General features: G+C 34.4%; 1 protein-coding gene across 1 annotated transcript; it reads left to right on the top strand.

The window, feature by feature from the left end:
- Nucleotides 1-8,063: 8,063 nt before the first annotated feature.
- On the top strand, nt 8,064-11,409 carry LOC108979898 (BTB/POZ domain-containing protein SR1IP1-like). The gene is made up of 6 exons (XM_035683593.1): nt 8,064-8,260; nt 8,349-8,583; nt 8,740-8,809; nt 9,039-9,653; nt 9,739-10,281; nt 10,720-11,409. The coding sequence occupies exons 2-6, from the start codon at nt 8,486-8,488 to the stop codon at nt 11,254-11,256; spliced, it is 1,863 nt and encodes a 620-aa protein (XP_035539486.1). The 5' UTR covers nt 8,064-8,260; nt 8,349-8,485; the 3' UTR covers nt 11,257-11,409.
- The last annotated feature ends 3,469 nt before the right edge of the window (nt 11,410-14,878 follow it).

Here is a 14,878-nt window from a genome sequence, read left to right as displayed (position 1 = left end):
CTCCAAATTGTCCTTAGTGTATTTTGAGTTTTTTTTTTAAGGTTAAAAAATACTAACACAAATTTACAAGTGATAACTTTTTTTAGCATTAAAAAAAAAAAAAAATCCAAACTACATTGAGTTTTTCTCTTTATAATTAGTTTTTAACGTTACACTCCAAACAACTCAAATTGACATATTATATTTTTATTGAATAATATTAGATATAGTTTTAGAGTGTATAAGACTTGCTTAATCTTATTGAAAAAACAAATAGGATCACTATTAAAAAAATAATTTATTTAATCTTAGTTCTAGATTTATCTAATTTTTTTTTTTTCAAATGGAGTGTGCAAACTTGTATATTATAAGACTATAAATATAATTCTTATTGATAAAACTATTAAGATTGTGTTAGAAGTGCAAATTTTAAAATTTGAAATAGAGTGCACATACTTGCATACCCTAAAACTGAAAATATCGTTCTTTATTGATAAAACTATTAAGATTGTGTTAAAAGTGTAGATTTTTAAGTTTGTAGAGAAAAAATATAAAATTTGTGTTTATCTTAAGAGAAGTGTGGTAGTTATAAAAAGATCTTACAAAAATAAATTCACAAACTGATATAGTTTTATATGATATGTTAAATCTACTTTATAATAAAAATAGTTTTACAATTTAACATACCACATTAAACTATATTAGTTTGTAAATTTATATTTATAAAATCTTTTTATGATTTAACATTTCTCTTGTGTTTAATGCATATGAAGAGAAGATGTGTGAATGTGTCAGTATCGAATAGCTAGAAATTATACTTTTTTCCAGGAGTTAATTTGATTCAAAGTATAGACTTTTATGTTGAAAATTAAATGCTTTGATTATTGGCCTTGGAACATACCTATTGTATGTGAAAATTATTGTTGGTCGTAGGGCTGTGCTTTGACTCTGACATAGTTGGAATAATGAACTCCAACATCTGACTTCGACTTGAGTCGAAGGTAATTTTGGTTCCGATTCTGCTCCAAATTGGAGAGGATTCCAACTCTGATCAAAGTTGTCGGAATCAGAGGTAGAAGAAACATAGGTGAACAAGGGAAATGCAGTCGGAGTAAAAGTTCCCTCTCCGTACTCTGTTGATGTTCTTCATTTCCACCCTTACCTATAGAGAGAAAGACAGATAAGGTGAAACATGATGCACCACGCTTGATCAAGAATATATAAAATGTGGCATGCAACAATTAAGAAAATAGTAATATTGACATTTAATTTGAATTTAATTATAGTGGTTTTGAAATTCGGCCTCATCGAACTACAAATACAATATTACTAATTTAGCAAAAGTATACAAATTAGGAGATTAATTCCACAATACTGCATAATTACCTGGTAGGCCCTAATGATTAGTTTGGAATACATCAAACTCAAGAATGACTGAAGCTGGTAATGTAATAGTGAAGACCTTGCACTTCAAATAGTGAAAAACAAGCTCTTTGTCTATGGGAGGAAAGTAAAGGACAAAATGCGGAAAGGAAAAAAGAAGAACACAAGTGGAAAAGGAAAGGCAACAGACCTTGTGAAGAGAACTCTTAACTCTTTTGAAAAGTGGTTGACATTGGAAAGATAATTTTGATTGTTTTGAAAAGTGACAAATATTGGGAAGAAAATAAATCACTAAGGAAGAGAAAAAAAAGAATAAGAAGGAGAAAGCCTCGTTTTGAAAGTCTCAATAGTTGTTTTGAATAAAACAATTATTTTTAAAAAAATGTTCGAAGTTTGGAGTCGTGAAAAGTGGTAGACATTGGAAAGATAATTTTGATTGTTTTGAAAAGTGACAGATATTGGGAAGAAAATAAATCACTAAGGAAGAGAAAAAAAGAAGAAGAAGGAGAAAGCCTCGTTTTGAAAGTCTCAATAGCTGTTTTGAATAAAACAATTATTTTTAAAAAAATGTTCGAAGTTTGGAGTCGTGAAAAGTGGTAGACATTGGAAAGATAAGTTTGATTGTTTTGAAAAGTGACAGAAATTGGGAAGAAAATAAATCACTAAGAAAAAAGAAAAAAGAAAAAAGAAAGAAAGAGAAAAGCCTCGTTTTGAAAGTCCCAATAGTTATTTTGAATAAAACAATTTTTTAAAACAAAAAAAAAAATAGTCGATGTCGGCTCCAACTCTGACCAATTTTTCAACAAAATCCCCGACTCCGAACTTCGAATTCTGACTTTCTGTCTCCGTTGAAATTGGAATTATAGAGGAAATGCACAACCCTAGCAGACCATTAGATGTGCCCGATATAATATTTTATTCATGATCATAAGCAACAATATTCTATTGTGCATGAACCCCAGCCCCCATATAAGGAACCATTTTTCAAGGGAATTAAAACTTCTCTCCTTATAGATGTAGGTCTCACCTATTATACATATGTGTACATACATATATATATATATATATATGTGCCTCTTTTAAAACCTTTCAGCTACTTATAAACTCCTTGTGCCTCTTCCTTTTCATTTTTTTCTATAGTAGTTCCTCTTTCTTGCTAGTTAAAAGTGTAATAGCTAGAATAACCTGGTTTAAGAACTTTAGGAATCAAGGTAATATGATTAGTAGCAAATTCTTTTTTTAAACAAGATGACGATACTCCAATTTTATTGATAAGCCCTCACTAATGGCGGATGAACATTTTATACAAAGATGAGAAATGGGTCACAAAAAGAAATCCAAAAACATGCTCCTAAAATTTATATAAAACCTAATACAAACTAAATACATTCAAACCGTGGTTTAAATATACTAAAAGCTAATGATGAAACGAGGGACTAAATGCACGATCCACAGAGAAAGAGTTTTGCTACTCATCATCTCTACACACCACACTTATTTTTATTTTTTAACTTTTTTTTGTTTTATTCTTCCTAAACTAATTGAGTTCTTCTACTCATCATCCATACACCACACATTTTGTAAGGAAAAAGAAAAAAAATAAAAAATTATTTGTGGTGTGTGGTATGAGGATGATGAGTATAATTTTTCACTAAGAAAAGACCAATCATAGGCTTAGGAAACTCAAAGAGAAAAGAGAAAAAGAAAAACTTACCGTATTATCCATGAAGCCAAAAGAAGCCAAACTATCGGCCAAGACATTACCTTATCTATAGACATGAAAGATACTAAAAGGAAAAATGAGTTTAAACAAAAGCATATCACCCCAAATATTATAATAAGGCCAAAGGGGAGGGAAACTATTATTAGGCCAACTAATAATAAGAAGTGAATTTGTCTCCATAATAAAGTTGGTAATGCTAAGTCGATAACATAAAGTAAGACCCATCTTCAAATCCGAGAACTCAACAAAAGTATTATTACCAACTCCCAAAAATGAAAAAAAAATCAGCAATAAAAGAACCATTGTAGGAACGTAAAACTCTCTCACAACCCGGATGACCATGATTTCCTTTAGAAGCGCCATCCATATTTATCTTAAGAGAGCCAAAAGGAGGGGTATCAAAGGAGGGACGATCCATTTGACCAAGAAAAGCCTTTTGGAGCTAATAGTGAGAATATGAATATGGAGAGAGTCCAAGATAGACGCATTAGATCTAGACATGCATTAGATCTCTCAACCATGTTTTAACTTTGTGAAAAATAGTATGAGAATTAACTTGGATATTTTTAAAACAGGTTTTGTTCTTGGCAAGCCAAATCTCCCAACAAATGATGGTGAGTAAAAGAAAAGCAGTCAACTGCAGTTGATCAGAGTCTCGAAACATAAACCATCAATCGGTAGCTCTAGTTTTCCAATTGTAAGAGGAAGTGAGAGTATAGCCAAAAATGCAATAAAAGTAAAGCCAAACTGCACCACTAAGGGCACAATCGGAAAAGAGATGATTAGCACTTTCCATGAAGCCAACAACACAACAATTACACTTAGAAGTGATAGAGATCTCACACTTCTAAATCTTGTCATCAAGAAGGATACAATTATGCCAAAGTTTCCAAATAAAAATTGAGGTTTCCACCAGAAGAACTTTATTCAAAATAAAAAAAGCAAAAGGAAAAGTGGGGGAATGGTCTTTAAGTAAGTTCCATGCCGAATTAGTAGAAAATTAACCATCCAAGGAGTGCTTCCAAATTCTAATTTTAGAATCAGATTTGAGGTAAATGGAAAATCTCTAACCTCCTTAAAGAGAGAAGATACCCATGTCTAGTTATAATGCCAAAAATTTAAGACTCCTTCATGAACTTTCCATTGGCTATTTTGGTGAATGACAAGTAGGAATTTACATATAGTTTTCTATGAGCTAGAATGATAAGGTTTAGCCTCGATGTGGTTAAGAGAAGACACATTATGAATGTATTAAGGATGTAAAAAGCTAGTTCAAAGGGAATCAGACCTCAAAAAATTCCAAGAAAATCTATAATTAAGAGCCTTGAGAGTACTATGTAAATTCTAAATACCCAGACCACCTTTAGACAAGGGGCGGGAGATAAGAGTCCAAGAAAGTAGCAAAAGCTTTGTGAGTGAGATTCATCACTTTTTTTTTTTTTTTCCTCAGAGGGTCAAGGATTGAGAGGATATGGATAAGAATAGAAGAAAACATATATTTGAGTAAAGTTAGTTTACCCCAGAGGACAAAAGGCGACATTTCCAACTGACAACATTCTTATGAATTTTGCAAAGGATGGAATCATAAGCAGAAATAGAAATTTTGCCATAAGAGAGGGGAGCTCCAAGGTATGTGGCGGGAAACTTGCATTCTATAAAGTCAGTTGTGACCTCAATGATGCGCTTTCTAGCTCAATACACATTCTTGTGCAATAAGAATACACCTACGGAAGGGTTTAATTTCTACCCAGAGATAGCCTCGTAACGATTAATAAACTCCATAATAGTGTTAAAGCTATTATTGGAACTATTAGTGAAAATTAAAAGATCAACAACAAAAAGAATGTGAGAGAAAGAGATATAACAATGAGAAAGAACATTGGCCAACCTCCATGAAATCGTTGAAACCTCTACTTAAAGGTTGTTCACTAAGGATGAAAAGCAGAGGCGGTAAGGGACCACCTTGGCAAAGGCTCCTACTGGAAGTAAAATAACCATTGTGAGTAGCATTTAGACAAATAGAAAAGATCGGATAAGTGAAGCAATGTTGTAACAAAATCACATCTCTACTAAAACCAAAGAAGCAAGCACTCAAGAATGATAATGCCAATTTACTCTATCAAAAACTTTGATTATGTCAACCTTAAGGAGGACATTGTTGCCCCTAACCCGCCGAACAAGGTTGTGAGTTAGTTCATGAGCCAGAAAAATGCTATAAAAAATCATACATCATGTAATAAAGGCACCCTGATGCTGAGATATTCATATAGGGGGATTTGGACATGATGATGTTGAGCATTCTATGTTGATATTGGACTACTTTGAGAAGACAACAAGAAAATGTGAAGATTGCTCGGATTGGGGCAATATTGATCACACATCAGTATTTTGACCATAATTTTATCTACATGTATCAGAATTGTGCATATGACTCCAATTTGGAGATCTCTTTTCTATGTGCACGTTGTGGTCATCAGCTATGCCTAATAATCATCATTTTGACTCTGAAATCGGCCTTTTCCCCCTCTGAATTGTCAATTTAAGTTTTTTTCTTTCATTTGTTGTAATATTGCATTTTCACTTTTAGAGATGATTTTTATTCTAGTTTGGGCTAGATTTTTGGCAAGATACTTAGTTTATTATGTATCCTATTTTCAAGCAATAATTGACATTTTTCGTTTTCTAGCAAAAATTCTCAAAATCACAGATTTCCTTAGCTAAATAAGCCTGACTTATGGGTTTCAGAACCAATTTTTAACTTTTATGAATAAACCCTATTCTTAGAGTCTTCTCTCTTTGTGTTACATATTTTCTCAATCTCAATCCCTAATTTTTGTTGATTAACTAGCTATCAGAATAACTCTTATTCAGCCCGGCCTCAAATATGAGCTTGGGCATCAAAGAGGCGAGACCAAAGGCCAAAATCTTGGAGATAATTTTGTAAGAGACTTGGCATGACAAACTGATAGGTAATTTGGAATTAGATAAAGAAGAAGGGTAGTCAGTTTTGGAAATTAAAGTGATGAAGGAGTGCTTGAAAGGAGGAAGAATTCCCCCAAGAATTCAATAATAGCTTCATAAAGATCAAGGTTAATAGTAGACCAGCAAACTAAATAAAACGAAGATGAGAAACCATCTAGACCAGGGGCTTAGTCCATAGGGACACTACAAAAAAATAGGGCATTTGAGACAAATTATTTGCGACGAGAATGACCATTTAGAATAAAAATAGACTTATTTTAGTAGGAAATAATCTTTTTAGCAAGAAATAGCTGGCATGAAATAAGCTATTTTCTTGTAGTGGGATGATAGAAATAGCTTGCTCAACTTCTTCCAACGAGAGGCTTAAGTAAAAAGCCATTATCAGCATTTGAGAGAAGGTTAGGAACGAGGTCAAGCAAAGAAGTGGTGTCATGAACAGGCTTAGTCGTTAGTTGGGTTTGGAAGTACTTTATGGCTGCGTTATGAATAATGAAGTGTTTCAAGGAAGAAGAGCCATTTGATGGAAAAATCTCATGGTTCTGTCACCCTATACTAACCATTGAATTCTTGACTTTTATTTATAAAAAAAATTTATTCTTAAAGCAAAATGTCATCATATATATTTTTTTCAAGGACTTGAAAATAATTTGATTTTGTCACGTAAATCATCTAATTTTTGAAAGATATTATAAAAAACAGAAAAATTCAAATCTCTTAAAAGTAGTTTTCAGGCGCTTAAATTAGAATTTGAGTGTGTTAATTAGGTCACTATTTAGACGATAAGGTTGACTATATGCCAATTAAATTCAAATCCTTTTTATTGTTATCTAAATTAAATTATGTTTAGGTGTTTTCACGATAATATGCCAATTTTTGGGAGATTGATTGATGAACAAAATTAGAATCTAAACATAACAGAGATGTTTTGGCCAACCTATAGGCAATAGACCCCACTGAAATAATGAGGGATGAAGTCAATTAATGGATTTAATAATCTGTCCAATGATCAATCAAGATTTGAAGGAGAACCCTTTAATTTGATGTGAACGTACATCCCGGTGTGAGGCCTTTAATTTTATACAATTAGTTTTTGAATTTATTTTCTTTTAATATAGTCCTTTTGTTTTCCAAGTAAATAAACCATAAAAAACTTGGCCACATCGGCATCAATAGTTATGTGATACTTCAATTATCATTTCACAAAGCCATGAACATGTTAAATAAAAGATTAAAAAAAAAAAAAAACTTAAAAAAAATAGTGTAGAAATAAAAAAATAAAAAAATAAAAAATCATTTAGGTCTTGTTTAGTTATGCAGTTAAGATGAATTGTTTTGTTAAAATTTGAATAAAATATTATTATAATATAAATTTATAATATTATTTTTATTTTAAAATTTAAAAAATTTTGAAAGTTATAATGATTATATGAAATGAGATAGTTTGATTTTATATAATAAAAAAATATTAAATAAATAGTTTTAAGGGAAAAAGCCAAAACCAAATTGAAGGACAAAGCATAAAACTCCAAAGCTAAAAAAAAAAATGTTCAAATAATTGCAGATAATGCTTTATCAAGTTAATTCACAATAGCTGATAATTTGAATGGCATTGCATGCACGACCTTTCATGCATTATCAATTGATGTTAATGCTTTATCAAGTTTTTTTCCTTTTCTGAGCACACTTCCTAATCAAACTTTGTGATGTGAACCTTTTTTTTTTTATTTTTTTTTATTTTTTTTTAAATTGTTAAATTGCTTTTCATGTCTTTGTCTTAAATCAGTTTACAATGAAAATTGCAAGAATGAAAAGCTAGGAAAAATCGGTACCTTTGTGGGTAAGAAGAAATCCCACGTGGAAACTCATATTCGTGTTAGCCACCAATAAACACGCAACCACATCATCCCTGCTCAGCTCCCTAAGCCCTTCACCACATACTAAAATCTACTGTTTATCCAACCCTGCCTATTTGTAATGCCCAAACTGCCCTTCATTTCCGTACTTTACCCATGGCACAAATCAATAGGTTATGATATCTTTAGCCCCAGACACAGGAGGCCAATTTGGTTGATTCACCCAAGATAGCTGAAGTGAAGTGGGATGTATAATGGAGTTAGTATTAGAATTTAGAGAACAGAGAGCTATAGCTTCAGCTTCAGCTTCTATTATCATTATTACTGCATACTAGTTCAGGTCATGAGGTTCTTATATGTTGAATTTTGAAAAAAAAAAGTGCCAAAAAAGAAACAAAAGTACTGGGGATGACATAGCTCACATGCAGGTGTTGTTTCAGTACCAAAACCCGAGACAGGAATTGCATCTCAGCCTTTCTATGCTCTTGCTGGCTTCATCATCCACTATATTATGAAGATTATGGAGAATAGACAGTGATAAAGGGTGCCTCAGTCTCAGCTGGCTATGGAGGATCTAGATCAGAAGGAGACCGCACCCACCACTGTTAGCATGTATTCTAAGAAGGAGCTTTTTTCCACTGCCCTGAAGAGAACCAGTGAATGGTTTGCTTCGATACATTCGTTTTGTCTTTAACTAAATGTTTTAATGGGTTGTTTTTTAGTGCTAAAATCATGTGTTACACTCATTGTTTGGTGGCTTTTCTTACAAGAGAAATTAGTGGGTAGAAATATTGAAGATGGTGTCAAAACTTTTTACAGGATTTTCTCACAGGAGATCCCAAGTGATGTTACCATTCAAGTTGGAGGAAGCTCTTTTTCCTTGCATAAGGTGAAATCCAATATTAATTCCCGCCTCACAGATTATCTTACATAATCAGTAACAGGAAGAACACTCGACAGTTTTAAGTAGAACTAGATATTGAAGCATATCCTGACTTGTATTTCTTTTGCTCTTTATATGCTTTTATAATTCCAAGCAACAGAAATCTAACATAGAATCTAAATTTAATCACAAGTGGTATTGAATTTTGCTGTTTATTACTTACTTCAAATTGCAGTTCCCATTAGTCTCTAAGTGTGGATATATAAGGAAACTGGTATCTGAGTCTAGTGATGCTGATCTTTCTATCATTGAACTCCATGGAATTCCGGGTGGGGAAGAAGCATTCGAACTTGCAGCTAAATTCTGTTATGGCATAAATTTTGAGATGACAACAGAAAACATTGCTGTGCTCCGATGCGTGGCAGAGTATCTAGAGATGACTGAGGACTATGCTGTTGGAAACTTGGTGGGAAGAACTGAAGCTTACTTGAATGAAGTGGCGCTTAAGAGCATCGCAGGGACGCTTTCTGTTTTACGTATGTCAGAAAACCTCCTTCCAATTGCAGAGAGGGTAAAATTGGTGAGTCGATGCATAGATGCCATTGCATATATAGCCTGCGAAGAGAGCCAGTTCTGCTTTTCAAGTAGGGCTGAGAGTATCAATGAGGGTACAATTTCTTCTTCTGTATCTCACTCAAAGGCCATTGTTGATTGGTGGGCAGAGGATTTTATTGTTCTTAGAATTGATATTTTCCAACGAGTTCTGGTTGCAATGATAGCTAGAGGTTTTAAACATTACGCTCTTGGTCCAATACTAATGCTCTATGCACAGAAATCCCTCCGAGGTTTGGTGAGATCCTACTCTAATACAATGATATGTTTTCACTTATCTGGTTTATGTGGCTTGGCTAACCCAAATTCGAATTTGTTACAAGGAAATCGTTGGAAAGGGAAGGAAGAAAATTGAGCTACGACAAGAGCACGAAAAGAGGGTTGTGTTAGAAACAATAGTGAGTCTGTTACCAAGGGAAAAGAATGCAATATCTGTTAGCTTTCTGTCTATGCTGCTTCGAGCTGCAATATATCTAGAGACAACAGTTGCTTGCCGGCTTGATTTGGAGAAGAGGATGGGCATGCAATTGGGCCAGGCTGTTTTGGACGATCTCTTGATTCCTTCTTATTCCTTTACTGGGGACACGTTGTTTGATGTGGACACAGTGCAGCGGATCATGATGAATTTCCTAGAATTCGAAATCGATGGGAGTCGGTTGGGCTACAATGCAGATGATCATGACTATGTTTCTCCTCCACCTAGCAATATGGAACGGGTTGGGAAGCTAATGGAGAACTACCTTTCTGAAATAGCCTCCGATAGAAACGTATCCGTTACAAGGTTCATCGGTCTTGGTGAACTCATCCCTGAACAATCGAGGGTAACAGAAGATGGGATGTACAGAGCCATAGACATCTACCTAAAGGTTCAATCTCTTACGTTCAGTATATTACTTTCACTATGAACAAAAAAGAATGAAAAAGAGAGCCATCAACACGATTGCTTTATCTGCTGTTGCTACCCGAGTTTTGGAAATAACTACACAAAACTTCTCTCTGAACAACAATTTCTTCACGCATTAGAAATGATTAGATATGGTATAGACCTCAATAACAACTTGCTGTTATGTGCCTTCACAGCTAAAAGGATTTCTTGAACATATAGTGGCAATGATGTTTTTTTTACCAAAACCATTCAAAACATCAAATGGTTTAGACATCAATTTTGGTGCTCAAGGCTTTCTTTTCAAATTATGAGCGAAATTGCTGAAGAAATTCAAACTAAAGACCAAATCTAGGAAATCTAAAATGTACTTGTAGCCTTTTTATCCTCGTTGATCAGCCATTCTGTTTGTAATTTACAGGCTCATCCCGCATTAAGTGACATGGAGAGAAAGAAAGTTTGCAGCTTGATGGACTGTCAGAAACTATCTCGGGAGGCCTGTGCACATGCTGCTCAGAATGACAGGCTTCCCGTTCAAACCGTGGTTCAAGTTCTTTATCACGAGCAACAACGCCTTAGAGATGTCATGAATGGTGGCCTCACGAGTGCAGATTCTCCTGCACTTCCTTCAAAGTTAAACTTATACCCCAGTGCTGATATCCCCCCAGTCTCGGAAGAGCTATCCAGCCTCCGGAGAGAGAATGAGGACTTGAAAACAGAGATGATGAAGATGAAAATGAGACTGAAAGATATTGAAAAGTCGGCGGCACTTGGACCATCTGTAAGTACTCCAATGAGAAATGCTATGAAATCAGCGGATAAACCGCCTCTGCCTCGAAAATCATTCATAGGCAGCGTGTCCAAAAAACTTGGGCGTCTTACTCCTTTCATACGAAGTGATGGTGCCACACCTGGTCGGACAAAACCCGGCAAAGATCGCCGGCACTCCATTTCTTAAGATATTAATTGCTTTGTTTGTAACACTCGAAAAGGGGATTAGCATAGAGATGAACAAACACTCGACAAAAACTCATTACTAGAGTGGAGATAGAGATGGACTCTCAAGTGTTTATTAATTAGATCAAATCTTCTCCTTGTGGTGTTTGGTACCTGGATGAATTCTGGGAGGAACTTCAGGCACTTTTACAAAAACTATCATTTAACTTGTGGCATATCTTTAGGCAAGGAAACTAGCTGCTGACTTCCTTGCAGGGATCCCAAGGGGTTACAAAAAATTGGGACTTGAGAGGCTATATATAAAATATGAGTAAATATAGATAGAAGTCACTATTGGGAGCATCCATTTTGTACACATGATATAGCATCATCTAGATCACACATCTCTCCAAATGAGTATTGGGAACAATCAACTAGAAGCAGTCACGCAGTGAATGTAAAGTGTACACTATTATAATGATTTCTCTCTAACATTACTCTTAGAATATAGGGGCACTGGCCCCCCTTTTGAGAAAAGGGGATTAGCAGCTTTTCAGCGACCTTTCCCCCTCTCTACTTGGATGTGTAAAGTCGTTGTAAATTATGTCATTCTATCGTATCCTCAAGAACAAGAAGTCTATAATACAAAGCTAGCTAGAAGGTATAAAGAGTGAAATAAATTGTCGTGCAATCGTTGTAACTAGTTTACACCGTTGATCACGATCTTGAATTAAGAAAGAGCATGCAAGATGTGATATTAAAGACGAAGATGAGACATAAACAACTAAGCAGAGAAGGTGTATTGAAAACATTATCCTGATAATGACACTACACCCAGTGGGGTCTATGTTCAAATTATTGAGACCTTTGTGATAAAGATTAGCCTTCACGGAAAGTAAGGTTAGCTCAAGGGCGGACAGCCTTCGTGAAGTGCATGTGGACTGGATGCTGATCGCTGTGGATATGGGAAGTGCGGAAGTAAGACAAACATGTCCCGAGACAATTCTCATTAAAATTGTAGTCTAGTTTGGATTGATGTGAGACAAAATGGGTTTACTAAATCCAGAGCTAACAAGAAGCTAAAAATGAGGCGATAATGAGCCGGATATTGGAGGGCCTTGGTCAATAACCAATCCAATAGAAGCCGAAATATGGCCTACAAAATTATCCACATCAACATACGACTACTTGAGCCATTTTTCTCGACAAGATCCTCGTATACTTTCAAGGGACTAAAATCATCTCCCAACAACATAATATATATACTCAAAAGTCTCTATAGAATATAAAGTTCATTGTTTCAAATCAACTACTCTAATATAATTAATCTAAGATACCACAAAATCTCAAAATAAATGTCAACCTTCCAAAATACCACATTAACAAAACAAAACAAATTTACTGAATAAAACTCTCTAACAATTGAAGTACCCTCTTTGTACTTAATCTACTATGCTCACATATTCTTGCACATGCTTCATATTCTTGATCCTCAACTGAAACATTCAAAACACTTGAAAATGCAGTGGAGATAGGGGGTGAGTTATCAATAACTCAATAAGCAATGTACATATATTAGTATGTAAACATGAGTTAGTAACAGAATGCAGAACAAAATATGTTATAAAAAATATCAGAGTGACAATTCAAAATATTCATTTTCAAAAGTCTTTTGGCATAACATAACTAAAACATCATCATATCAGAACATAATTTTATGTTTAACTCATGTGGTAGGGTTGTACAAATCCTAGCAGCCAATCGAACGGAAACAGAATGTGAAATCTTCTCTTTATTATTCTCGGAGCTCCAAGTACGCATATATGAAAGATCACGCAGAAAACCACTTTGTTTCTAAAGTGGGTGCACCAAAAATAGAGAAGTTGGTACAGAAACAGAATGTCATGCCAGAAGTTTTCAAATGTCACATCATATCATAATAGAGTATTGAACAGATTCAAACCATCTTCGCATAATCAAAACTTTAGATCATCATTACATAATCATGCATAAATTTTTAAATTTCATATTCACTCTTTGTATACAATTGAGAACATAAAGCCAAAAAATTTTCATATCTACACTAGTCATGACAGAAAATATATATATATATATATTTTTATACGGATATCATGAGTAATGCAGGTAATTAAAATGATTGGGGTTGTTTACAAGTTTCTCAAAACAAAACAAAATGCATGTTTTCATCAAATCAACTTTTGTCGATTTTTTTTTATGCAAAATCTAACATAGGAAATACCCTTACCTGACTCTTCAACTTTTCTGAAAAATCCTCACAACAGTGTTAAACAAAATTGATCGTCACCTAAATATAATTAAACATACTATTAGTTAATACAAATAAATGCACACATCTAAAAAAATAAAATAAAATGACACAACTAAGCGATTCCACGACAATAACCCCATGGTTTCATTTTTTCTAACCCGGTTACTACTCAATTCCAAACTAACAAAATAACTTCATGAGCTTCACTTATAACTAGTCAGAACTACTCTAGTTATGAAATTTCCATTCATATATTCCATAAGCACTTGCTAGTTAACAGGCTGACCCATTTAGAACACATCTAATAACATCTTATCAAATATGTTTACACCAAAGACTCTAACTTTTAAACTAACAATCGAGTCTCAAACCCAACTTCGCAAAATTAACTTCTACAAGAGCCGGAACTCTAGGTCCCACCGTCAGTATTAATATCATATTGTATTTTTAGTTATTTCGAAGTAGGTCCCACCATCAACTTTTTCATCCGTCATCATTAATATGAAATCCATGACCCAATCACAAACTGTCAAGTGTCATCTATAATCTTTTAAGAAATTAAATCAAATATTTTTAACCAAAAATAATTTTAATAATAATAAAAGAAATTATTACTAAAAATTTAGAAATTAAAACAAAAGAAAAAGTCGGCAACCATTGGTGGTAGCAACCAACGCAACCACTAGTGGTGGCCTTGTTCTGGATACCACTAGGGTGGCGATAACCAACCAACCTTTGTGGTGGTCGATTTCTCTCCATCGAATGGTGGCCAGATCTCGACAGCCAAAGGGTGGCCCAAACAAGGTCACCCACTCGATGACCAAGATTTGGCCATCGAGTGGTGGCCAAAAAATGTTAGACCGGTTTTGGTTGGCCACCCTAGAACATGGCCACCGCTAGTGGCTAGGGTGGCCTCATGACCAAATTTTCCTAATTCAAAAATTGAGATGACAACAAATTTAAGAGATAATGATATTTCTAATTAGTGGAAGGGATTAATCCTACTTCCCATATCCAATGGAAATTTTAGTTCATCAACAAATTCTCAGGCGATAGGATCATATCTATAATGACGATCACTACAATATTTCATCTCAATGAATATAGCAATTACACAACTATCATGAAATTGTAAAGAAACTCACTCTAAGATCACTGGAAATAAAGAAACTCACTGATCTATGTGTGAAGGGAATTATTCCCTGGACCGGACTAGGAGAAAGACCCGAGTCGAAGCCTAGATGTGAGGTCTGGGTAGGACTGAGTGTGTTAGGAAGACTTAGGTCGAAACCAAGGTATGAGATATGGGTCGGGCTGAGCGCACGTCAAAAGCCCAACTAGAAAACATGAGAAA

This window comes from Juglans regia, chromosome 12 (genome assembly GCF_001411555.2).
Source record: "Juglans regia cultivar Chandler chromosome 12, Walnut 2.0, whole genome shotgun sequence".
NCBI classification, from domain to species: Eukaryota; Viridiplantae; Streptophyta; class Magnoliopsida; order Fagales; family Juglandaceae; genus Juglans; species Juglans regia.
The sequence above is the reverse complement of the archived record's forward strand: the minus strand, read 5'-3'. Positions and strand labels throughout refer to the sequence as shown.